The sequence below is a fragment of the Lonchura striata genome, chromosome 11 (genome assembly GCF_050655825.1).
Source record: "Lonchura striata isolate lonStrDom1 chromosome 11, ASM5065582v1, whole genome shotgun sequence".
NCBI lineage: Eukaryota > Metazoa > Chordata > Aves > Passeriformes > Estrildidae > Lonchura > Lonchura striata.
This window is the reverse complement of record NC_140713.1, coordinates 4589222-4613101: the sequence shown is the minus strand read 5'-3', so window position 1 is coordinate 4613101 and position 23880 is coordinate 4589222. Positions and strand designations below refer to the sequence as shown.

General features: G+C 46.4%; 1 protein-coding gene across 1 annotated transcript in view; it reads left to right on the top strand.

Moving 5' to 3' along the window:
• The first annotated feature begins 3640 nt into the window (after positions 1-3640).
• The window catches only part of LOC146766362 (axonemal central pair apparatus protein HYDIN-like), a 76579-nt gene continuing 56339 nt past the window's right edge, over positions 3641-23880 (top strand). Inside the window, 15 exon segments of the mRNA XM_085589343.1 lie at positions 3641-3646; positions 4640-4989; positions 6594-6727; positions 7063-7287; positions 10230-10358; positions 11374-11434; positions 11530-11645; positions 11774-11848; positions 12260-12403; positions 12449-12552; positions 15261-15380; positions 17156-17290; positions 18716-18915; positions 21987-22111; positions 23392-23596. Coding sequence (XP_085445469.1) covers positions 3641-3646; positions 4640-4989; positions 6594-6727; positions 7063-7287; positions 10230-10358; positions 11374-11434; positions 11530-11645; positions 11774-11848; positions 12260-12403; positions 12449-12552; positions 15261-15380; positions 17156-17290; positions 18716-18915; positions 21987-22111; positions 23392-23596 — 2129 coding nt within the window.

Genomic DNA, 23880 nt, shown 5'->3' with positions numbered 1-23880 from the left:
AGCATAAGGATGTTCTCAGATTTTTACTGCTTTTTGAAGTTGTATGAACAGTTCAAATAGTCTCTGATTTTGTACTTCCTTGATAGCAGCATCCTCTATTCTTTCCACAACACCAACTACATACAAGGAATCTGTAACAATATTCAAAGGCCCCTTCAGGACTGTTAGAGCCCAAACCACAGCTGCTAACTCCAAGGTCTGAAGGGTATCTGAGTCATTTGCAGTGAGAATTTCATGATTCCAAACTCCCTGCTCCTGCCATGTAATTGCTGCTGTTCTTGACCTCTTCCCTGCATCTGTGTATGCTGTTATTGCACCAGGAATTGGCTCCTTTTCTCGCTGTGGCCGAACCATCCAACTCAATTTTCCAATCCACTGTAATGGAGGATTTTTTAATACTTTCAGTTATGACAGCACCTCCTATTCCTAGCAGAGCTTCCTGCAGTTCTTCACTATTGAACAAATACCATTGTAAAGAGTCCTTTTTCATTGGAATCTGTATTAATTCAGGCTCTCGCCCATCAACCTGCAAAATTCTCGCACGACCTCGTTTTATCAAAGCTGCTAACAGTTCAATTTTTTGAATTAAAGTCTTTGTTTGCTGAAGTGGAGGGGATAGCCATTCCAACACCCTTATCTCCCCCGTTTTTGTGTCTAGCTGGGTTAAAGCTCCCAGCAAATGTTTTTCACCACACCATATAGTGAGATTAAGCGGGATTCCCAGTATTCGCCGATGTACACGACCCTGAACCACACAGTCTGTAATTTGCTGAAGAGTTCTTTTCTGCTGAGGATTAAGGGTCACTGGTGCTGTTGGGTCTGTGCCCTTCAATAAGGGTCTAAGAGAATCTAACAGTTCATTTGGAAGGCCCACTATAGGTTTAAGCCATTGTAAATCACCTAGTAATTTCTGAGCATCATTTAAAGTAACAATCTGTGTTTTCAGTTCTAATTTCTGAGGCGTTACCAAGCTTTGAGACAATGTCCATCCCAAGTATTTCCAAGGAGAAGTTAACTGTATTTTCTCTGGGGCCACAACAAGCTGAAAACGTCCCAGCAAGTTTTGTACATGTTTAACCTGTTGACTCGTAAATGATTTAGGCTGAGCAATCAAAATATCATCCATATAGTGATAAATGATAGCTTGTGGCCACTGTTGCCTCAATGGTTGTAATGCAGAATCTACGTAAAGTTGACATAAAGTAGGGCTGTTACGCATACCCTGAGGCAAAACCGTCCATTCAAATCTTTGATCTGGACCTTCTCTGTTCAGAGCTGGCAAAGTAGATGCAAAGCGCTTTGTATCCCTGTCATGCAAAGCTATTGTAAAAAAGCAATCTTTGAGATCTATTATCAATAGAGGCCATCCTTCAGGTAACATTGCTGGATTAGGCAGACCTGGCTGTAGTGCACCCATTGGCTCCATCTGTTTATTAACCTCCCGCAAGTCATGTAACAAGCGATATTTCCCTGACTTTTTCTTTATTACAAAGATAGGGGTATTCCAAGGACTTGTAGACAATTTCAGATGCCCTTGTTGATATTGTTCAATGACCAAGGCATGAGCATGTTGCAGACTTTCCCTTTTTAAAGGCCATTGCTTTACCCATATAGGCTCATCACTTTTCCAAATTATGGGAATCGGGAAAGTCCAAGCAATGGCTATTATCCCAAAGGGTGCTCATTTGTCAGGACAACCCCTAACTGTGTTAAAATGTCTCGCCCAACTAGGCATTGCACCGTAGGTGGTAACTGAACAACAGAAAATATTGCCTTTATGACTTTACCATCTATTGAGACAGTAAGAGGTGGCGAGCGACTTGCAAGAGTTAAACCTCCAACTCCTGTTACTGCTGTAGCAGCTGGCTGTAAGGGCCAATGTGCAGGCCAACACTGGTGCAATAATACTTGAATCAGCACCCGTGTCCAGCAAACCTGTAAGCATGCATTTTTGTCCCTTATACTCCAACAAAACCTCTTTTCTTGGTCTGTCATTCAGATCCAAAGTTAATAGAGTCAAGCCTCCTGTAGATCCAAATCCATCTCCTCCACGGCTTTTCCGTGAGGATACAGCCTTAGTAACTTGCTCCAGAGGAACCAATTGAACGATCCTTTGTCCTTTATTAATCCCAATAGGAGGGAATGGAGTATGAACCATAATCATAATTTCACCAGTATAGTCTGCATCAATGACACCAGGCAGCACAAATAATCCAAGCATAGAGGCCGATGATCTTCCCAATAACAAAGCTCCCATTGTCCTGCCCTCTATTATAATAGGTCCATTAACTCCAGTGGGGACCTTCTGTGGCTGTGGTGTCATTAAAGTCACTTCTACTGCAGCTGCCAAGTCCATCCCGAGGCTCTCTCTTGTGGCTGGATGCAAGATGTCCTGTTGGAAAGGCTGGAGCAGCTATTTGTGTCGGAGCGCGTCTGCTCTTGTTCGCGCTGTTTCGGGCGTTTCCCGGTCTCCTCTTACAGGCAGCAATGTTATGAGTATCCGATTTGCACTTAGGACACCATATTCCAGCAGCAGAGCATTCTCGCCGAACGTGTCCTGTCCCTCCACATCGGAAACATCTCATACGGCTGCCGTAAACATTTCCCTGGGTTGCTACTGACGCTTGGAGGGGTGCAAGAGCATCTAACACTTGTGTCTGTGAAGCTTTTGCCTGCTCTTTTAATCCCTCCCCCAGCTCTTTAATAGCCTCAACTAAAAATGCCTGCTGCCCCGTTGGTATAGTAGCCATCCTCTCTAGTGCATCTTCTATAGTCCAATTAGCTCCTAATGTGTTTAACACACTTCTTGTAGAAGCATTACAATTTTGCAAAGCACACTGCTTCAACAATGATCCACGCATAAACTCAGGCACTCCAGCTCTCTCTATTGCTGCCGCTGCCTTATCAATAAACGCTCCAAAAGTCTCATCCCTTCCTTGTTTAATTCCCATATACGCTGGCAAACCTCCCGGGTCTTTCACCTTATCTATAGCCCTTCGAGCCAGTCGCATTGCCTCTCGACACTTCTCAGGTCCTAGCATAGCTTGTGCCTCAGTGCGAAAATATGGTCCTAAGCCCATCAATTCATCTACAGTTACTCCATGAAGAGGATCTCCAGGCTGCCTTTGTATAGCTACAGCTTCATTAACTTCTGCCTGCCAGTGTGCACCAAACAAAAGCCTCTGATGCGGCGAGAAAATAAGCTTAGCAAGACTTCTACAATCTCCTGGTAGCAATATATTAGTACTCCAAACATAATCCAATATCTGCCTAGCCAGTTCACTAGTAACTCCAAATTGACTCACTGTAGCTCGCAACTGTGACAACAACTTCCAATCTAACGGTGTAATCTGAGCTGTTAACCCTCCGCCTGCCTGCTGCTGAAAAATTACAGGACAAGCCAGTTCTGCTGCTAATTCCAAAGCCTGCCCATCTCCTTTGTCCAGCTCCTCTCTTGCCAAAGTCGCCCAAACTTCCCTCCGTTCCCTGGCCAGAGCCTCCGTTAGGTCAGACTCTGCCCTAGGGGTCGGCTTACTGACAGACAAACTTTGACAAACTGTCGATTTCTGTTCTGAGGGGGCTGGAGGAGCCGTGGGCTCACAACGTGACTCTGTTTCTGTGTCCTCAGAAACAGGTCGCAATGGAGGTAACTCCACTGTAGACACAGCAGGTGGCATGGAAACACCAGGCAACCAATCCTCCCCACTAAAACCTCTATTTTTCTCTAGTGCTGAAGTTCTCTGCTCGGCAGCTTTCTTTTCTGACTGATGTTGTAATAACTCATTGTGAACTACCTTCCACCACTTTCCCAACTTTTTAGCTGTCTTATCATCATCTAAAACTTCCTCCCACACTTTATCCCCGAACTTATGCCACTCAGACAACTCATGTACTGCATGAGGATTTACAAAGAACCCCTTAGAATACCCATATGTTAATAACCCTGGCAGATCTTTTTGCAAATCAATGCCTTTAATCTGCCTTCTCTGCAAGAATGCAGTAAATAAATCATATGCTGCTTGCCTCTCCATACCTATATTGTCAGCGCTGTTGCAGCCCTCCGAGGTCGTCGGCAGCACGTATCGGCCAGGCTTGCCTCTGCAGTCACCTGGGGCACGGTGCACTCTATTTCAGTTCAGCACTTTTGCCGTCCTGGCTGCATCAGGACCCGAACCCTTTTTCGTCACTCCACCGTGGTGCCTATCACGTCGATCGGGTCACCATTTTGTGGAAAAATGACGGGAGACAAATCCATTCTATAATGTCAACAAGTCTCAGTTTATTTCAAGCACACATGTATAGTTATACCCGTTATAATGAAGCTTATGCATATTGCAAAATTTAAGCTCATCATTGGTGTATGAAAAACAGGTCAATCCCGCCTTTGGAGCTTTCTAAGCTTGCTTTGTTTTCCCTTACATTTATCTTTTTGCTGAACATTCTACTGTTGGGAACCAGCTTAGCCAAGGACATAAGATATTATTGCTACATCTGCTATTGCTGCACTGTGCAATTTTCAGCTACTGCTTCACTAACTGCACGTAGTCATGTCCTTTCTCACGAAGCCATTCATCCACAAAACTCTCCATACATAGCAGCTCCAGTACTAAGTCTCCCTGACATAAAAAGGCCCTTTCAGCTCTTTGTGGCTGTTAGTAACCACACTGCCCACGGGGTTCTGACCCAGGACTGGGCAGGGGCCAAGAAACCAGTCGGATATCTATCCAAGCGCCTGGACCCTGTCAGCAGGGGGTGGCCCACTTGCTTACAAGCAATTGTGGCAGTAGCAATATTAGTGGAAGAAGCCAAAAAGGTAACGTTCGGGGCTTCATTAACCATCTACTCCCCCCATAATGTAAGAAGCATCTTGCAGCAAAAAGCTGACAAGTGGCTGACAGATGCCAGGCTTCTGAAATATGAAGCCATCCTAATCCACTCCCAGGACCTGGAGCTAAAGACTACCCCGGCACAAAATCCTGCCCAATTCCTGTTTGGGGCAGTCCCAGGGGACCCCCTCCATAACTGTGCTGAGATAGTAGAATTACAGACCAAAATATGACCAGATTTGGAAGAAGAAGAACTCGAAGAATGGGAAAAATGGTTTGTGGACGGTTCTGCAAAAATTGTGGAAGGTAAAAGAAAGTCAGGATATGCAGTCATAGACGGGAAGACTGGAAGGGTGGTAGAATCCGGGCCCCTGAGTGCAGGGTGGTCGGCTCAGGCCTGTGAGCTGTATGCAGTATACAGGGCTCTGCTGGGACTTGAAGGGAAAAAGGGAACAATTTTCACTGACTCCAAATACGCATTTGGGGTAGTACACACCTTTGGAAAAATATGGGAAGAAAGGGGTCTGCTAAACACACGGGGAAAAGGGCTAATTCATGAAGAAATAATTAGACAAATCCTAAGAGCCATCAGGGGACCAGAAGCTACTGCTGTGGTCCATGTAAAGGGACATCAAACTGGGATGCAATTCAGGACTCGAGGAAACAATTTAGCCGACAAAGAGGCAAAGAGTGCTGCTTTGTTAAAACTGAGTACCCCAGAACTTGGGAAAGGAAAAGCTCAAGAATAATTCCCCCACCACCCCTCTGAAAAAGAGATAAAGGCTTATCAAGAGATGGGGGGACGGTTAGAAAAAGGTAAGTGGAAGCTATCAGACGGTCGGGAATTGTTATCAAAGGAATACACCAGGAAAATTTTAAAAAGATTACATCAACAAACACACTGGGGAGCCCGAGCTCTGGCAGAACAATTCCTAAGATTCTTTGGCTGTAGAGGTATTTATGAATTGGCTAAACAAGAGGTACAGGGGTGTATAATTTGCAGAAAAATAAATCGAGCAAACTCCCAAAAGTTAACAATGGGGAGTCGCCCAGCAGCTTACCGGCCCTTTGAAAGGGTCCAGGTAGATTTCACTGATCTACCTAAGGTCGGGAGATACAAATTCCTATTAGTCATAGTGGACAAACTAACCCACTGGGTAGAGGCTTTCCCAAGCTCTCGGGCTACAGCCCAAACAGTGTCAAGAATCTTATTGGAAGAAATTATACCACGATATGGGTTAGTAAGCTACATTGATTCAGACCAGGGAGCACATTTCACATCAAAAATTATTAAGCAATTGGCATATGCTTTAGGCATTCGGTGGGAATACCACACCCCGTGGCACCCCCAGAGCTCAGGACAAGTTGAGAGGATGAATCAAACACTAAAAGCCCAATTAGCCAAACTGATGTTAGAAACAAGAATGTCATGGACAAAATGCCTCCCGTTGGCCTTATTAAATATAAGGACTATGCCTCACTCTGAAACAGGACTTTCACCTTTTGAAATGTTATATGGGATGCCTTATACCCACGGTATGCCTGTAGGGCATCCGATATTAGAGGATACACAAATACAACCATACCTAATAGCATTAAATAAGAATCTTGAAGAATTGCGAAAGCAGGGGGTGATCATGCAGCACAGTCCTCTTAGCTTCTCGATACATAAAATACAACCTGGGGACAAAGTGCTTGTAAAAGCATGGAGGGAATCTCCATTAACGCCTCATTGGGAGGGACCCTTCATTGTTCTTTTGACCACAGATACTGCTATACGAACTGCAGAAAAGGGGTGGACACACGCATCAAGGATAAAGAAAGTCGAACTCCAGGATCAAGCACCAGAATGGAAAATCACCTCCCGCCCTGGAGATATGAAGATAACCCTGCATGGCAAAGTAACTGACTGAAAACATCCCAATCAAACTTTCTGGGCCAGAGTGTAACTATTATCCTTTTTGTATGCTTCCCCTATGAATACTGTTAGACTGCTCCAACTAAGTGGGTTATGTGGGAGTGCTTTGAGCAGGAGTTAGAGCTGACTATCCGTTTTCTGGTAATAGCCACAAGGCTGAGATTGTTTCAAATTAAATTCAATAATCTGATGCTTTCCCATATTAGAACGGATTAAGGGAAAAATTACTTGGAAAATTAAAATTATTATTGTTGAGTCTCATAGGTTGAACAACACACAGGCTCTGCTGAACTACACCAGGGAGGCATTTCTAAACAGGTATGCAGCTCAGCCTGAACATGAAACCACAGACGAAGATTCCTGCTGCCAAGAAGATGGTTTGCCCCGCCGCTGGAAGCACCCCAGTGGGCGCCGGGAATGGCAGAGGGATCCTAGCAGTGGGAGTAGTCTTAGTGAGCCTGAGCCTAGCCACATGCCTCAAGGGGGAACTTAGAGATAAATACCCAGAGAAGTTATCCCTCACCTCATGGAACTGCAGCAGGGGTAAGCCTGATAAACTGTGTCTTGAGACAAACACTCAACAAGGGGTATACAAATTCAAGGGAAAATCAAAAACATACCGTGAAAACGGACAGTCAGCTCATCAACTGCATCGAAGGAGCACAGGGGAAATCTCAATTCCGGTTTGTAATGAATGTAACAGTACTGTATGGGTTGGGGGAAGACAGGAGTCTATCTTTGTTGCTTATTTCCAAGCTAACCCAGTGTGTTACAATCCGAATAAAATTAGTATGTGTATAATGGGGGGAAAGTCCTCACAGCAGGGCGGCTGAGGCTTTAGCAAAATTTGAAAGGCGAATAAAGGGAAAAGAACAAAACTACAAAAATTACCAAGATATCCCAAATGTAGACTAAAAGCCAGTCTCAAGAATGAACAGAGGTAGAAATTAGGGCGCAAATTAATTAATCAATATAAAAGGTGGGGGATTGTTATGTATAGTAAATATAATTCGCGCCATTCCTTGTATGAAATATGTAATATTGGATGCTTGTTAAATCATGCCCGTTGTATTAGTTCCTCCCCCCTTCCCCCCCCTTTTTGTAGGTGAGACTTGAGTGTATACTGGAAACTGATTTACAAGTAAACAGATGTGGCTCGGCCGGGAGATGGGCCGTTGTCTGCTGATCGTCTGTGCTGATCGTCCAAGATGGATATCATGGAAATACTCAGACAGATCCATGTGAAAGAAGCCTTCCCGTAAACGCCCAACATTGAATTTTTCTCCTCATCACCAAAAAGAAATCCTTATTAACATATGGACTCCGAATAGAAGAAAGGACTGATTGCTAAAACCTTGGCCTCAGGAAGAATTTTCCCTATAAAAACCGCCTGTGCCAGGATGGAGGTGTGTGGGCATAGGGGAAAACCTCTGCTGAGGCTGACTCCTTGTTGCACACCCAGGGTCGACCCCGGGCTCGGCTCTGTCCTTTCTGTGTGGCTGGCTAGATAGAATTTGACCGCTAATAAAATTATTTTTATTTTTTAATCTGGCTAAAATAAACTCTCGTTTATAACAGGGCATGTTTGAGGGAGCATCTTTCTGCCTCCAAAGCTGAATGTCACTCTGCTGCTCTGCTCTCAGAGGCTGCCACGTTGGGTTTGTGTAGAATCAACGCTGTGGGGTTTTGTGGGTTACATGGTTCGTGTAATGTGACAATGTCTTTGGTGAGTTTAATGAGTTCTCACTGTAAGGAATATGTCTCTGTGCTCATAGCCTTTGGTTTGATCAGTCCTGGCAGAACAATGCTGATGGTTTAGTGGCTCCTTGAGCAGCAGGAGGCTGACTGTTTTCTAGTGTTCACGCCCTAAGTAACATTACTTGGTCTTAGTGCCAGTTGTTGGCTGATGGCAAAGTTGGCCACTCTTGTAAGGAAAATTGGATCAGCTTTGTTGTGATCAGTGACACAGAGCAGGGGATATTCTTTCCTGACAGTGCCCCTCAATGGTAACATGGAATGACCTGATTTCTGCAGAATGTCCACTTTCAGATGATAACCTGGTAGTTAGAAATGCAGGGTTCTTATAAAATACTGTGATTCCAAAGGAAAACTTTGCCATACAAGAATACATGAAACTGTGTGTGTGAGATGCCAGAGTAAAAGCAGAAAACTGGAAAAAGTGCATTTTAGAAGAATGATGTCATTTATACTGCATATATCATCATTATTAACATAACACTGCTAATGTGAACAAAACTGAAAACACTTTTTCCTTGCTGTTGCAGAACAAGAACAGAGATAAAACAAAAATGAACACTCAAAATGTGCAGATAAATCAGTGTGGTAAGATAACCTAATATAAGTTGTCATTATAGTCTGCATCAGTTTTACAAAGTTTTAGTAGACTGTGATAGGCCTGTTGTGGGGTGGTGAGCAGTTGGGAAAATGTGCTTTTTCCTAGTTGCCACATTTTGGATACTGTGTTGGATATGCAAAGGGTAAATCAAATGACAAACCTACATATACAGTAAAGCACACCCCCATAAAGTCTTTTTTTATTTGCTAATATTTATCCACATTGTTATTGTATTTTAACTTCTCTAAGAACCCCCAAACCTTGTAAGGGTTTACAGACTAAGAAGCAGATTTTCCAAGTCTGTTTACCCGCCTAGGGTTGTATGAGGATATTTTGTGTAATGTCTCCAACTACCTGACTGAAGGCTCTGCTGCTGTGGTGCATGATTTATGTCTCCTGTAACTTAGTACTACGGAGCAGCCTTGTGCTCTTGGGCTCTTTCCTTACTACTCCATAGATTTTCAACTGTATTTGCACTCTGAATATTTTAATGGCTGTGTATTATTTACACTTAATGCACCTTGCAATTGTGAATTTACTATTTAGTAGTTGACATCTGACTTACTAAGAGTTACTAGTAAATAAAGGCCAGAAATGTTAAAAGGAGGCTGTTACTCTGCAAAGGAAATCATGCTCAACTAACAAACTATAGACAGAAATATTTCTTGGTTTGTTGTTTGTGGCTGAATAGAAGTGATGTAGCTCCATTTTGACTCCCTTTTCCCCCTTTTTTGAAATACATGTGCACACTACATTTGGGACAGGTTTGTTGTAGTACTGACTAGATTAACATATAGAAGATATAACAATTTTAATGAAGGTTTTTGTGTTTGCTCCTAGACATGAAAACGGATCTGAACTTACTGCTTGAATGCCTTAAATATCAGATGGACTGCCCTCTGTCTCAGAAGGAGGCTTTGATCACTATTCCATTTGCCAACAAAACAGTAAGGAAGGCTTTTCCTTAGAAACAATGCAGTCATTTGTGTTCACCATGTATGCTAAGAAACTGGTGGGCACTGTAAAAATGTCCAAAGGACATAAGGTTGGAGACGTTGGAAAATCTTAGAAGCCTTTCATTTTGCAGAGAAACAAAAGCAAAAGTTCCTGTTCTTTTTTCCTCTTGTAGGTGAAGCGAGTGAATACTTTCGAGAAATTGGTGGTTTGATGTTTATAAATGACCTTGCCAAGTCGAGTGCTCATTGCATCGTAAAGGAAGCAGCTTTGTTTACATTGGGGATTATTATAGAGAGTAATGGTAATACAAATAATAAAAATTAGTATTGTTAGTATTTCTGAGTGCACCACAGCCCCTGTCATTACTTGTGCTCATGCTTTGTCTCCATTTTCTTTTGGTCTCACAAAATGAGACTACAAGATTGTCAGTTGGAGCAAGGGCAATGAAGGTGTACCAGTTGCCCTGTCCATCCCCAGATTTGATCAGTACCTTGTTGACTTGTGCACACACGGTGTCTTCAAGTTTCCAGACACCTGCACTCCCCCTCTCCCTCAGCAGCAAGTGTTCAATGGCTGCAGGATTGTTGCAAAGCTTGCCAGGGTCCTGGTTGGTGTAGAGCTCACTGCGGGGGGAAGCCCTCAGTCACTTCATAGTCCTGCCTGCCTCCACTCCCCACATACTGGCCACAACTGAGACATAAAAATTTAGGATTATGAGTGGCTTACATAGGACTTAATGGTTTTCACTTTCTGTTTTCAGTGTATTGTCAACAGACTTTGTGTACTTCTGCATTGTTTGAAGACCTCATTTTATTTTTAATGAAAAAGGATTCTGGTGTGAACTTGAAAAGAATGTCTGTTTATGTCATCTTAGTACTGGTTTCAAATAATAGTAAGTTGGGTTTTTTTCTGTGTTACAACAGCACTCCTTTTCTGTTTTCCATTCTGCAGTACAAAATTTGGAACATTCAATAAGTAATGTTTTGGTGAAGTTAGTTTATAAAGATGAATGTTTGCATGTACCTGAACCTGAATTGTTGCAGTAGGTCATTGCTCACTGGGATTTCCTTAAACAGCAGAACGTGGTTTAGTTCTAAAAATATAGTTTGCCAATGCAGACCCATAATTTCTGAGAGTGTATAGAAAGAGAGAGACATAGAAAGGTTGTTTACCAATATGTTGATATGATTTTGTACTTCTTTCTAGGGAGGATATGTGCTTAGGAAAGGGAATGTATGTATGTAAATTAAACTTGATGTTAAGATTTTGTCTGCAATTGCAATTGTCTCTGGAGTCTTGTGTGTATTCTCTTTTAGAAAATGGGCAAACCTATGTCAGAGATACAGGCTGCATCAGCCTGCTGCTGCAGTTATTCAGGTAAAGAGGGTTGAAATTCAAACAGACAAATAATGGACTGGTTGGCAGCTATGTTTCCTTGACTCTCTGGGACTTGTTTGCATTGTCCTTAACAGAACAACTCTCTCCACCTCTGAGAAGAATGTGTCAGATGAAAACACTGATCCCTGCTATCAGCTCTGGTCCTCGGTGTGCAGCACTCTCTGTGCCTGTGTCAACAACCCCCAGAATGGTACGTGTTGCTCTGAACATTGTGAAAGAACTTCAAAGATATTCTCCTGTGGAGTTGTGTTATTATAAGTTTTATTATATAATGGTTTGCTCCTCTGTACCCCCATGTTCTATTTGGTTTACCCCCAGTTTTCCCGCCCTACCCCACGTGTCAATCCTCCCCTAAAGTGCCTACCCACTCCCTTGCCCCCTCCCAGGCGCCCTGTCAGTCACTCGGCATCCCCTCCCGGACACCTAGAAGCTTCTACCCTGGGTGCCGGGTGGTTGGACAGGGGTCTGGGGACCCCTCCTACGTCTGCCCCTCATTGGATCCCATACACATCACCCCACACCAGAGCCACTCCTCACCCCATCCCCATTGGTCAGCCGGTTCCCCTCCCTCCCCGGTTATAAGGCGCTGCAAGCACCTGTCAGCTGCTCTTGGCAGCAGGATTGTTCGGGTGTTGTTAGCTCCGGTTGGGCTGCAATAAATCTTGGCTATACCCCTGCCAGGAGCCTCTCTTCTCTCATCGCCGCGGGGTCCAGCAGCGCTCGGAAGACCCACGGAGCATTCTCCAAAGCCCCTGGGGGTCCAGCGGAGGGTGCTTCATTTGCCCCTCTCGCCCCACCGGACAGCTAGCCGGGGCAGGATCGGGGGGGAGCGCGGCAGCCCGGCGCCCAACTTGGGCTCCCCCCGCAGCGACGGACCCCACGGCAGAGGACCTTCTGAGTCTCCCCGACTCGAGGATTACAACCTCTTTTGGCTGTCGGGCTGCCCCGGTGGGAGCAGACCCTCGTGTTAGAGGGTGGCGCTCCCGGGGACAGGACCGGCAGCTCCGGACAGCACCCCCGGAGTCGGCTTCCTCCCGCGGCTGGATCTACTCCCGGGATTTTTTCGTTTCTGCCCCGACCTCACCGGACCCTCTTCGGTAAGTAAGGGGACCCCCGGGGCTTAGCCCTGTCCATTTTGGGTGTTTCTTTCTCCCCGGGGTCCGGGGAAAAGATTCCTTTGGTGGGTGGGCATTTCTTTCTCCCGGGGTTTTGGGGAAAGATCCCACTTTCTTTTTTGGTGCTTCCTTTCCCGGGGTGTGGGGAGCATTTAGGACAATTTGGCTAAGCTGTCAGGGCAGTTTTCTGTTTTTAGTTGGGTTTTTTCCCGGTGGTTGATTTTTGTGGCACACTTTTCCACTTGACAGCATGGGTGCTAAGCTGTCTGCGCCGGAGAAGAGATTGTTTTCCCAAGTTGTGGGTATCCTTGTTGTTGGGAAAAAAAAGTTTAAAAAATCGGACATTAAGAAGTCTGTCCGATGGCTGTCTCAGACCTTCCCTGAAATTTCGGCAGGTAAATTATATCAAGTCTCCTTTTTGGGACCAAGTGGGGAGGGAGATCCTTCGGCAGTCGGATCTCTCTCTCTAAATTTACTCACCTGGCTTTCCAAATTAGAGATATTATTAAAAATAATTATGAAGGTCTGCCACAAGCATCTGCAGACAAACCCATCCCCAGTTCTAAAAATCCTACCCCTCTTTCCTCTCCCTCTCTCCCAAGGTCGGGTGTTCTCAGCTCGCAGGCAGATTCTGGCCCCTCTGTGAATTCCCTGGACCCCCGACAGGACAGTGCTGGCACTGTCCCGAATCCTCCCTGTACCCCTTCTTCCCCACAATGTTCCACCCCATGCCGAAAGCATTCTGTTGGGTTTAAGCTGCCCCAGATACATAGGAATCCCTTATCCCCTACTCCCTTAACCCCGAATCCCCAAAATGGCTTCCCTTCTCCCTCCTTCCCGAGGGCACAAAATGGCGGCCCGAGGACACAAAATGGCGGCGACCGCGTGGCTTTTCCCGCCAATTTTGCCTCCTCTTCCCATCCCCCCTCCTCCCGAAACCCCTTCCTGACATTGTCCAACCCCTTCCTTTCCTGAGATTTCTCCGCCCCTCCCTCGTCTCCACCCCCTAACTCCTCCTCTAATGAATTATGCAGCACCCCGCCCCTCGGCTCCACCCCCGGGGAGGGGAGTTGCCCACACGCCACTCCCCTGATCCAGACTCCGCCCCTTCCGGCTCCTCCCCTGGTTCCCACGACCCAACTTCCGGTTCCCACGCTTTGGGTTCCGGGGCGGGGGGGAGCGTGGGAACTCCGGGCTGCCCCATTCCCTGCCTGCCTTCTCGGCTGCACCGGTCACCTTTACACCTCGGCGGGGGGGCGGGCTCCTCACACAGTGGTCCTCCATCCCACAGCAGACAAGCAAGGATCTCTGCAAATCCCGAAAATAATTCGGCTGCGAAAGTGAATATTTTAGAGGCATGTTGAAAGCAACCCTCTCCTCGGCCGAGTATGTTCCTGCTGCCTAATTACCCAAGCAGAGTTTTTAATTTGGGAATCCGAATGGAAGGGGGAAATCAGGGAGGTGTTGCCAGACTTATAGGCTGATGCAGAGATCTTGCGGGATGTGGATGGTGCAATTTTGTCCGTGGACCACCTGTGCGGGGAGGGGGATTGGCAATTGGGAACCAAGCAGGCAGATAAAGCAATGTCTCTGCTCCAGAAGCATTTGCTGCTGTTGTGTCATTCCAGACATGCCTCTATAATGGTATTAAATAAGATAGCAAAAATTACAAGAAAGCACCCTTTTAAAGCACATGGAAAAAGAAGATACCAACTCTTCTTCTACCAAAGTTGCCCAGAAAACCGCTGAATCTTACCCTCATTCAGCATTTACCTCATTTGTGTTTTTATTCTTGTCTTTCCCTCTGTTTGAAATGCACCATCTTTTAAGCACAATTAAACGGGACAAAATCATCCAAGCAAAAGAAAACTGTTTATTAGTACCGATTCAGCTGAGCTGGGCGTGTCTCCCATCCGCTGGAGACAAGCAAACACACCCTCGGAGAAAATGGCAATCTTTCTATTCCCTCTGTACCCAGCTGGGGCGGTCCCTGTCCCCTTTCCTATTGGATGGGTACTCAGGAGCTTCCATTCTCTAATGACCACCAACTTTCCTGTTCCCTCCCCTCTCATTCTACTTCCTTTTGGTCAGGTCTTCAACCCTGTTCTCACTGCAACACCCAACCTGAGCAGATCCAAACCATAAACAACACATAGAACCAACAAATTCCATTCTTTTGCTTAATAACCTTTTGGCTTTAGCAAGATATCGCCTCATCTCTCACGCTTCCTCTGGTACTGTTTACTTCTTACTGATGTCTAAGCTCTAGAGCAAATTTATGTGGGCCTCGGTTTCCCTGTCTCAGAGTAAAGGACATCTCAGAATTGTTTCCCATGGAGACTCCTGTAAACCCATGGGTTTTTCTACTCCATGAGTGTCGCAGAGCTCTGTGACCACCTGGGCACAGGGCTGTGCTTAAGGTAAGTGCTACCTGGCATTGTGGAGAAGGAAACCTGGAGAAATACATGCCAAAAGAGCAGCTTGCCTTGCTTGCCTTGAACCTGCTCTGTGTTGCCCAGCAGTTCTTGATCAGCTCAGAGCTCAGTAGGTGAGCTACTGTTTGCCCAGTGTGGGCTGGGCAGACGTGTTTACCCAGAGCCTGGACTTCACTGGGGGTCAGTGTAAGATTCTCCTTCGTGAACCTTCTTCCCAGCAGCTGAACCTCTCTGTGTTCTCTCTTTCCTCTCCAGCTGCCATCAGCTCCCCTGAAACAGAGCTTGTTTCAGGTTTCCCCACCAGAGATGTTATTTCAGAACTTCGTTACCCACGAGGCCTGTGAAATGGTGGTGTCTCTCATTAATAACAGCAAGGTAAGTGCTGGGGTGTGAAGGTTTAACATTGTGCTGGAAGAGGAGGGTGGTGTAATTCCCCTAGTGTACAGCAAAGCAAGTTATCTACTGCAGGAGATGCAGAAGAAAATATCTCAGCACCTTTGTTCTGCAAGATGGAGCCGAGACATTTCCTGTGCAGGGAATTGTCCCCTGATTTTGGCCATGTATTGATGGTATTCATTCCAAAGGATTTTCCTTGTCTTGAAAGCTCTGGATTGATGGGAATGTTGAGTACTGTGCAGTTCTTACCTGCTCTCGTGCTTTGCCTTGAGTCTGTACCACATCCTGTGTCTCCTTGGGTAATCTTGGCTCCTAAAATTTGTAGGAATCCCTGCCTTTCTCAGCTTGTTTGTCTCCCTTTGTGCAGCTCACAGTCAAAGCTCAGGGGCTGTGCCTTCTCCACTTTATGCCAGAATCACTTATCATTAATGGCTTTGGCACTGCAGGAAATGCATTCTGAAACAGCCCTGGAATGAGACTGATATAGCAGAAGTAGGAGGAGGCCTTTAGGTGCCATTTCAGGCTCCTGCCAAACTTCATCCAGCTCTGCTCAGGTTTTCCAAAAGCAACATGGTGCTCTGCTGTTCCTTTGGAGAACCACAGCACATCCAAAGCCATGTGCTCCTGGAGGTTTTCTGTTCACTTGAAGAAATTGTGATTGTTTTGTAGTTTGCCAAGAGAGTTGAGAGAGAAAAAGTTGAAAAATGTCAGCAGTTGTGTTCCACTGTAAAGAGGACAACTGAGACCATTTGAATTCCAGTCAAGGAAACAGTTTCTCAAATAAGGCTTGTACCAAGAGTGGCCTGGTGGGAAGAGACAGGAGGGAATCAAAAGCATCTGGTTCAGACTTTTGGAGAGCATTTTGGTGCTCAGGGGTTGACATCTGTGTGCTAGAAAATGCATGTATGCTGTGTCTGTCTATCCCAGAGGGCAGAACCTGGCTTGCTGGCTGCAGGCAGGAATGCCCAACAGCCCAGCTTGCCTGCACAGGCAGCAAGAACCCCTAGAAAGCCAAGATTGGCTTTAAGTGCTGGAACCACACTGTCAGTCACTGCTGGTCATCTTTCTCCAGGCATAAAATGCCTTTGAAGCCCATAGTCGATAGGCACAGCCTGTCTGTGTTTCTGTCACTTTTGGCAAGTTGATTGCTGTCATAATTTTTTGGTTCTTCCTTGCTGCTTTACTGCCCATTTAAATTCTCTTTGTCATCTCCTTGGTTTAGGAATCGTCTTGCTGTGTTCCTTCCTTTGCTTTTATTCTCAGTAAGGGCACAGTGTTTGGTCTCCTCTCTTGCTGGTCTGTCTGCTTGTCTGTATCCCCAGAACTGCCCTACCCAAACCTGATCTGGTAGAAGAGATTTTCTTCCTTCCCACAGGATAATGTGCTGTTTTACTTTCAGGCAGCACCTTCCCCCTCTGGAACATGACTGCATGGCTGTGTGCTGGCAGAAGCCAGCAGGTTTTTTGATCTTGTTGAATATGCAGATGACTTGGTTCAGGTGCTGTGTCTCTATCCTAGTGCTGACCTGCTTGGCCCTTCCTTCCCACCAGGCATTGCCCTACTGCCCCTGGCCAAAATGCTGGACCCAGACAGAAAGGATTCAAGTTCACCCCTGTGAATTACGTGCCTGTACCTCCACAGCTGAAAGTGCTTTGGAAAAGGAGTCAAGGAGGGATGTCACAAGGGCGCGGACAGGTCTTGTCTCATCCTGTTTCCACAAGTGGTAAAATCATCGTTTCATATCTTTCCTGCAGTTTCCTCAGCTGGTGAAGATCTACATGGAGAGCTCACCTTATTTCCAGCTCATGTGCTCCAACAATGTGTACCGTGTTGTGACGCCGGGTGTGCCTGCCCATGTGCGCATCCGCTTCACCCCTGACGAGAACAAGGTGAGACTGGAGGAGCCAAAACAGAATTATCTCCAAAGCCATTGTTCCCTGCACCCTGGGTACATCCCATTCCATGCTGTGAGCTTGGCTCCCGGCCATGGGCAAGCAGCTTGCTGCCAGTCACACCTTGGCATGTGCTGTCAGGCACTGCATCCAGGCCTGAGAGGCTCTGCTTCCCCTCCCTGCACATTCCTGAGCATTCCCAAGGGAAGGTGCACAGGGAACAGTATGAAAATGACAAAGGGGTGTTGACAGATGTTCAGTCATTTCTAGGTACAGTGAAAAGACCTTAATTACTATGGAAAATACTAGAGGAGTTAAGAGGTCAGAGAGCTTTCCTCCTTCCTGACTGGCAGCAGCTTCTCTGCCTCACCCGGGGCTGGAGCAAAGATGATGCTTTTTCACACCCTCTGTTCTCCAGCCTTGCAGCTGTGCTGTCCCAGAGCACAGCTGACCATGATACAGCTGCAGGGCCAGGGCAGAGGATGTGCTGGGCCTGTGAGCCCGGCCTGGCACAGGCACACTGGGCTCTAGGTGCCCTTAGTCAGCAGGAGGCTGGTGAGCTGCAGGGGACTTGGACACCTCTGGACACCTGCCTGAAAGAGCTCGTGTAGGGCAGGTACAACCTGCAGGCAGTCCCGTGAGCCCAGAGCCTGTGGCAGTGACGCTGCTGTGGCTCTGTCTTCATGCCTGTCACTGTGGTGGCTCTGTCAACTGGCACCCATTCCCTGCCAAACCTGCTTTTATGAGGATGTTTGAACACCAGTGCTGGGGCCCTGGCAAGTCTGATCTCAGTGCTGTGATCCAGAGGCTTGTTCATACAGAAGGGTTTAGGACATGGCATGGAAGGGAGGAAGCCTTGCAGGGAAACAAAGAGAGGCTCTTTCCAACAGCATCCTTCAACCTCTTAGCACTGTTCTTCTCCTGACTTGGTTGGAGAGGCAAAGTTAGAAGGGAGTTCTGAGCCAACTAATGTTTCTACACCAGGTCAGAGGTGCAGGAGCTCTTTGGGTGCAGCTGTTTTCTCATCTTCCTTTAGCTGCTTAGAGTCAGTTTAACACTTTGTCCTGTTCTCAGACAGCAGGAATATAGAAACCTAAAGAGGAATGTCCTGTGTTCCCTAGCTCCATGTTCCTTAGAAGGGACTTAAGAATTATTTAACGTTATTAAAATTTAGAGTAAAACTTATGGTGGCCTAGGGTATTTCTCTGTATGATCCAAGTGACACAAGAGCTTAATGCCACAGAGATCAGTTTTGCAAAGTGCACTGGTGCCTTTAAAATGTGACATATTAGTAGGACTTAGTGTTCATTTTAGGGTGGGATAGGTAAATGGATGCCATTGATGAGTTAAAGGAAATGGTTTTTCTTCTGCCATGGGGATGGCACTAAATATCCTGTGCTGAGCTAGTTTCTTTTCCTGCAGGATTATTTCCACGAGCTTGTCTGCAGCAGTGCAAGGGAAAGGATAGTTGTGCCAATTCGGGCAGTTGGTGCCCGAGCTATCTTGGACTTCCCTGACCAGCTGGACTTCCCGGTGTGTCCGGTCAAGTACAGCAGCCAGAAGACTCTGCTGGTTCGCAATGTCAGCAACCAGGCAGCTCGTTACCAGCTGAGCACCCAGAGGTGAGGCAGTCCAAAACACCTTTGGATGATAACAGGGCTGGGAAAGAGCAACAAAAGGAACCAGAGCATCGCAGCTGCTGCCCTGCAGCCTGGCTGGAAATGGGCAGGATGAATGGCATCTGCTCTTGCTTTCAGTGTTCTTAGCAGGATGCAGCCTTTGAGCTTTCTCTGTCCCAGATTTCCTCCAGGGTGCTGGAACATGTTAGTAGCTGGCTTGCACCCACCTGAGCGCAAGCAGCTTCTGAAATGCTTACTCACCACTGTCAGCCAAATAGACCCATTCTCTGGGAGGCCACAGGCACGTGGCTTTCCAGTGGTCCCTGCATCAGATGCCCAGCTTGAGCTGTGCTGCAGGCATCTGGTGCATTCCTATTACTTAAAGCTGATCTGATTTCCCTTGTCAGCTGAGGACATCAGTCACCTCTTCTGTTCCATGATAAACCTTTGAAAGCCAGTTTAAAATTTCAAACAGATGATTTAAATCTCTGAATATGGTTGAGCCCCCTTTCACTGAGATTTATTTTTAAGTATTCTGAAGTTCCTCTGTTTCTGCTGTTTTTTCTTTTTTGTTTTGTGTTAAATGTTTGCCAGAAGATCATGCATTCTTCATTGGGAACTTCCATGAAGGTCGAGCTCCTCTAATGCCTATCAATATACCACATGCTCATAGCTACATGCACAGGTGTCTAGGAAATAAGAGATATTTGGGGAATATGTGAAAAGCAGTTGAGCTGATTTAGAAGTTAAAAGTATAGAATAACTTGCTGGAGGGGATCTCTGGAAATCATCTGAGCAGACACACTGCTCAAAGCAAGAGCAGTGTCTGGGGATTGCAAGGTGCCATTGGGAGATCTGGACCCGTCTTTAGATGCTGTACAAGGAAACAAAGATAAAAATGGACCTAGTTAAAAGGCAGAAGAAAGCAACCTGTTAAAACCCCCTCCATACCTTATCTTTTTCTGCCTTTTGGGTACAGCAGTGATTCATTGAAAGGGCAGATCTAACAGGATGAGAACTGTCTTAAGGGAAAGCTCACAATTTACAGATAAAAGGCCAAAATTGAGCCTACCAGCCCCATCTCTTGGCAGTGGTTTTCATTTGGTTATTTCAGTGTCAGGGATGTCTTCTTCACAGCTCTTCTATCTGTGGGCTCGGGGAACAGCTTAATGATGTTGGCTGAAATTCAGAGAAGTTAAGTTTAGCTGTAGAGCTTGTGTCCTTGGGTCTTGGGGAGCCATGTCTGTGTGAGAGATGACTGCTACAGCAGTAACAGAGGAGTCTGCTGGGTACAGCCCAGGGTGGGATGTAGGAGATGCAGAGGCTGATTTGCACTCAGTTTTTCAGTCCTGAAACTGAATCCTGAACTTGGCTGGATACTCTTCTCCTGATAATTTGAAAATAAGAAGACACCTTCTTTCTCAGGCAACCCCTGAAGTCACCCCTCGGAGTGTTATTCCCATCCTGCCATCTGAGGACACGAGCATGTAACATGTGGCAGCAGTGGGAAGGGAATGGCATGGAATGGAATGGAATGTAGTGCTGGAGTGTGGCCAGGGATTCCCTTAACTGGCAGCTTCTCTGTTCTGGTGAAATTCCTGGCAAAAGAATAGGAAAAAATCCCGTGCCTTGCCCACACCAGGCACTGATCGCCCCAAGCCCCAGCAGAGACCTGCAGCAGTCCTGGCATCACCCCTGGGGCAGATGCAGGAGCACGTACACTGGTCTGGCTTTAGGGAGGGTGGGGCCTTGTCTTTCCTCCCTTCCCTCCAAAGTCTCACATCCAGCACATAAACATTGCTGGCCCAAGGCTTCCCCATCAGCCAGTAGTGATGTTCTCACTAGTGGTAATGGGAATAGGTCAGGCCCATCATTGCAGCAATAGATCCTTAATGAGCAGAACCTGAAGCAAAGTTCATCAGCTGTCACTACTGACATGAAGTTCAGTTTGCCAGATGTTCCTTTTGTTTTTGTGTGTGATGCATTCATCACCCAACTCCCCAGAACGCACATTTTAAGTGACAGATTGGCCACCAGCAAAGCCCCAAGGCCTGGAACTTTTGTTTTATCAGTGGGGCTGTAGAAGAGCACAAAGCCCAGCAGCTGCTGGGCAGAAGCACATTTCCCCTGAGCTCTCCCTGAGCATCAAAGCATGGAGTCCTGTGTTTGTCAGGCAAGAGCTGTTTACCTGGTGACCAATCCTAATTGCTCCTGTTAAATCCAAAGTGCACCAACACATAGCACAGAGTTTCTTTGCTGGGCCAAGCAAACAGTTACCAGCATGCATGACAACCCAGAGTGCCAGACTGCACTGCTGGTAAATACACCAAAACTTCCTGTTCCATTTCCTTGATGTGCTGCTGCTAATGGTGATTCATTTAGCTGGGATTAGATCCTTCAGTCTGCAAATGGCATCCTCCTTTTGGGTTTCCATGTCACTGTGTTGCTCTAATCTGCATTTGCACTCTTTCAGAGCTTTGATTGCTCCTTTTCTTAGCACAGCTTTCATCGAAATGCTGATAAAATGTGCCCTTTTCAGGCTAAATCAGCACATTTTCAAGGTAAAATAAACCAAAGAACCACACTGCAAATTGAGCAGTAATTATTCCTTGGTCTTCAAGGAGAAGTTCCCTCTCCCTGTCTGATTCCTAGGCTGTAATCTCAGAGGACAGGTAGTGCCTTAACATTTGCATCTCTTGAGATGAGGTTTATAGGCAGCAGGTAAAGAGAAATTCCTGAGGCAGTCAGTGTCAAGTTGTGCATGCAGATAGTTCTGAACCCTCTCTGTGCTTTTCACAAACCATGATGGGATTGTTGGCAGTCGGACCCTTGAGTCTCATTGCAGAGGGCTGAGTATGGGGGTCATGAAGTAATTTTATCCCACAGGATCTTGTGAGGGCTGGATCTTCTTAGAGGTGGGTCAGTGGCTGTTTCTGATTCAGTCTTTTCTGTCTGTTTTCTGCTGACTGTGGTTGGTTTTCTCCCTGCTTGCCCAAGTGAACTGAAGTGAGCTGCACTGCAGAAGGAATCTCATCCCCAGGTGTGCCCCCAGTCCTGATCCCTCTGTGTTGCAGTCCTTTCTCCGTGGTTCCAACCACAGGAATTCTGGGCGCTGGTGACAGCATGCAGGTGACAGTGAGATTTCACCCGCTGAAGACTGGTGACCATTCCGGGTCCCTGGTAGTGTGCTGCAACACAGGTGAGTGCTGGGCCCTGCACGGGGCATGGGACAGTTCTGCACCATCACTCCCTGTTGTCCCATCCCCCTCCATTGCCTCTAGAGGTCCCTCCCCTGTTCAGCTTTGCCCCAGAGAAAACTGAGAACTCCTTGGTGTTTAGGGAGTTGACAAAGTGGATCCCCTCTAACAGGGGTTTTTGGGAGTTGCTGAGTGGAAGAAGGAGGATCCCTAATTCTCCCCTGTCATGTGGTTATGCCTGGGTGAAGTTTTATTTTATTCCTGGGCAATGTGAGGTGTGAGGTTTCCATCAGACTCTCTCCCATAACAATGTGTTGCTTGCACACCTCTGTCCCATATGGTGCTTCTTCTCCACTGGCATGTCACAGACCCTTTTTCTTGTCACCCTCTACATATATATGTAGTTTTTGTCTAATAACATTTTCAAGCCCTCAAGTTCCTGATTGGTGACAAATCAAGACAGATTTTTCCTCATCTCCATTTCCTAGGCCATTCATGCTGTTGCAAACCTCTCACATCTATCTCCCATTTGATTTCTAGACTGAGGAATCCCATTCAGTGATCATACAGAAGCTGCTCTGTACTTACTAATCTTTCCCTTGTCCCTTTTTTATTCAATTTGCAATGCTCCAGCTTGGTTTTTGAGATCAGAACAATATAAAATATTTCAAGACTGATGTGGCTGTGGGTTTGGACAGGGAGATGATAATGATTTTCATGGTGTTCATTTTGTAGTGGTTTGTCATATTACAGAGCTGGGCTGCTTGTTTCCTCACCTGTGTCCCCTCCTGCTGTGGGCTGTCACTTCATTGGTTCCTCTGGGCCTCCTTTTGCTGCCCACATGCCCCCAGGTGCATTTATTTCTCAGTGTGTTTGTAGAGATTTGGCCCCTAGGTGACAGTATGTACACAGTGAGATTGGTCCGTGTGCTCCGATGACCCACTCAGATCACCAGGATTTCTGCATCAAAGTCCTTCAGGTGATGCTGAGGAGCCCTGTTCAGTCCTGGCCTGCCCAGGGTCTCCCCTGAGCATCCCATGAGACTCGTGTCTCTCCTGATCCCTTGGATCCCTTATTGCTGACCAGCAAAGAGTTTAAGGAGGTGCCCAGGACATCCTCACTCTGTACACCCAGAGCTGTCAGGATGTGCTAAACGTACTGATCCACAGAACTGCTCATTCAGCTAAAAGCTGTGACACCTTCTTCTGCGGCCTGTGGTTTGCTCTGTTCCTTCTTTCTGGCAGCCAGGAAGCTGAGCAAAGACTCCTTTGCTTTGTTCCAGGTGAAGAAAGTATCCAGACAAACCTCCATGGACAAGCTGTAGATCTCAAGATTGGATTGAGCACAAATTCCGTGGACGTTGGCAAGACTTTCATTGGCATGTCAAACCACACAACCGTGTTAATTGAAAACAGGAGTAACATCACAGCCCACTTCCAGTGGAAGACTTTGCCTACTGAGGAATACGAGAACGAAGAGAAGAGGAGGTTGGTTTGAAAGATGCATTTCAGTGAGAGACATGGCCCAAGACTGAAACTGGCGTGTGGCCGCAGGGGGGTGTTGGTGTTTTTGAATGGTTTAGGCCAAGTAAACCATCCCTGGCCCTAGGGTGTGTGTCCCTGGGCTTCTGGAGCTCAGCACTGAGCATTCCAGTTCCATTTATACTCCAGCCAAGGATGGCATTTTGGGAAGGAAAGGTTGATTGCAATGACTGGATTTCCTCAGGTTCTAATTGGGCTTTTGCCTCTCTAATCTTCTTCCTACATGACAC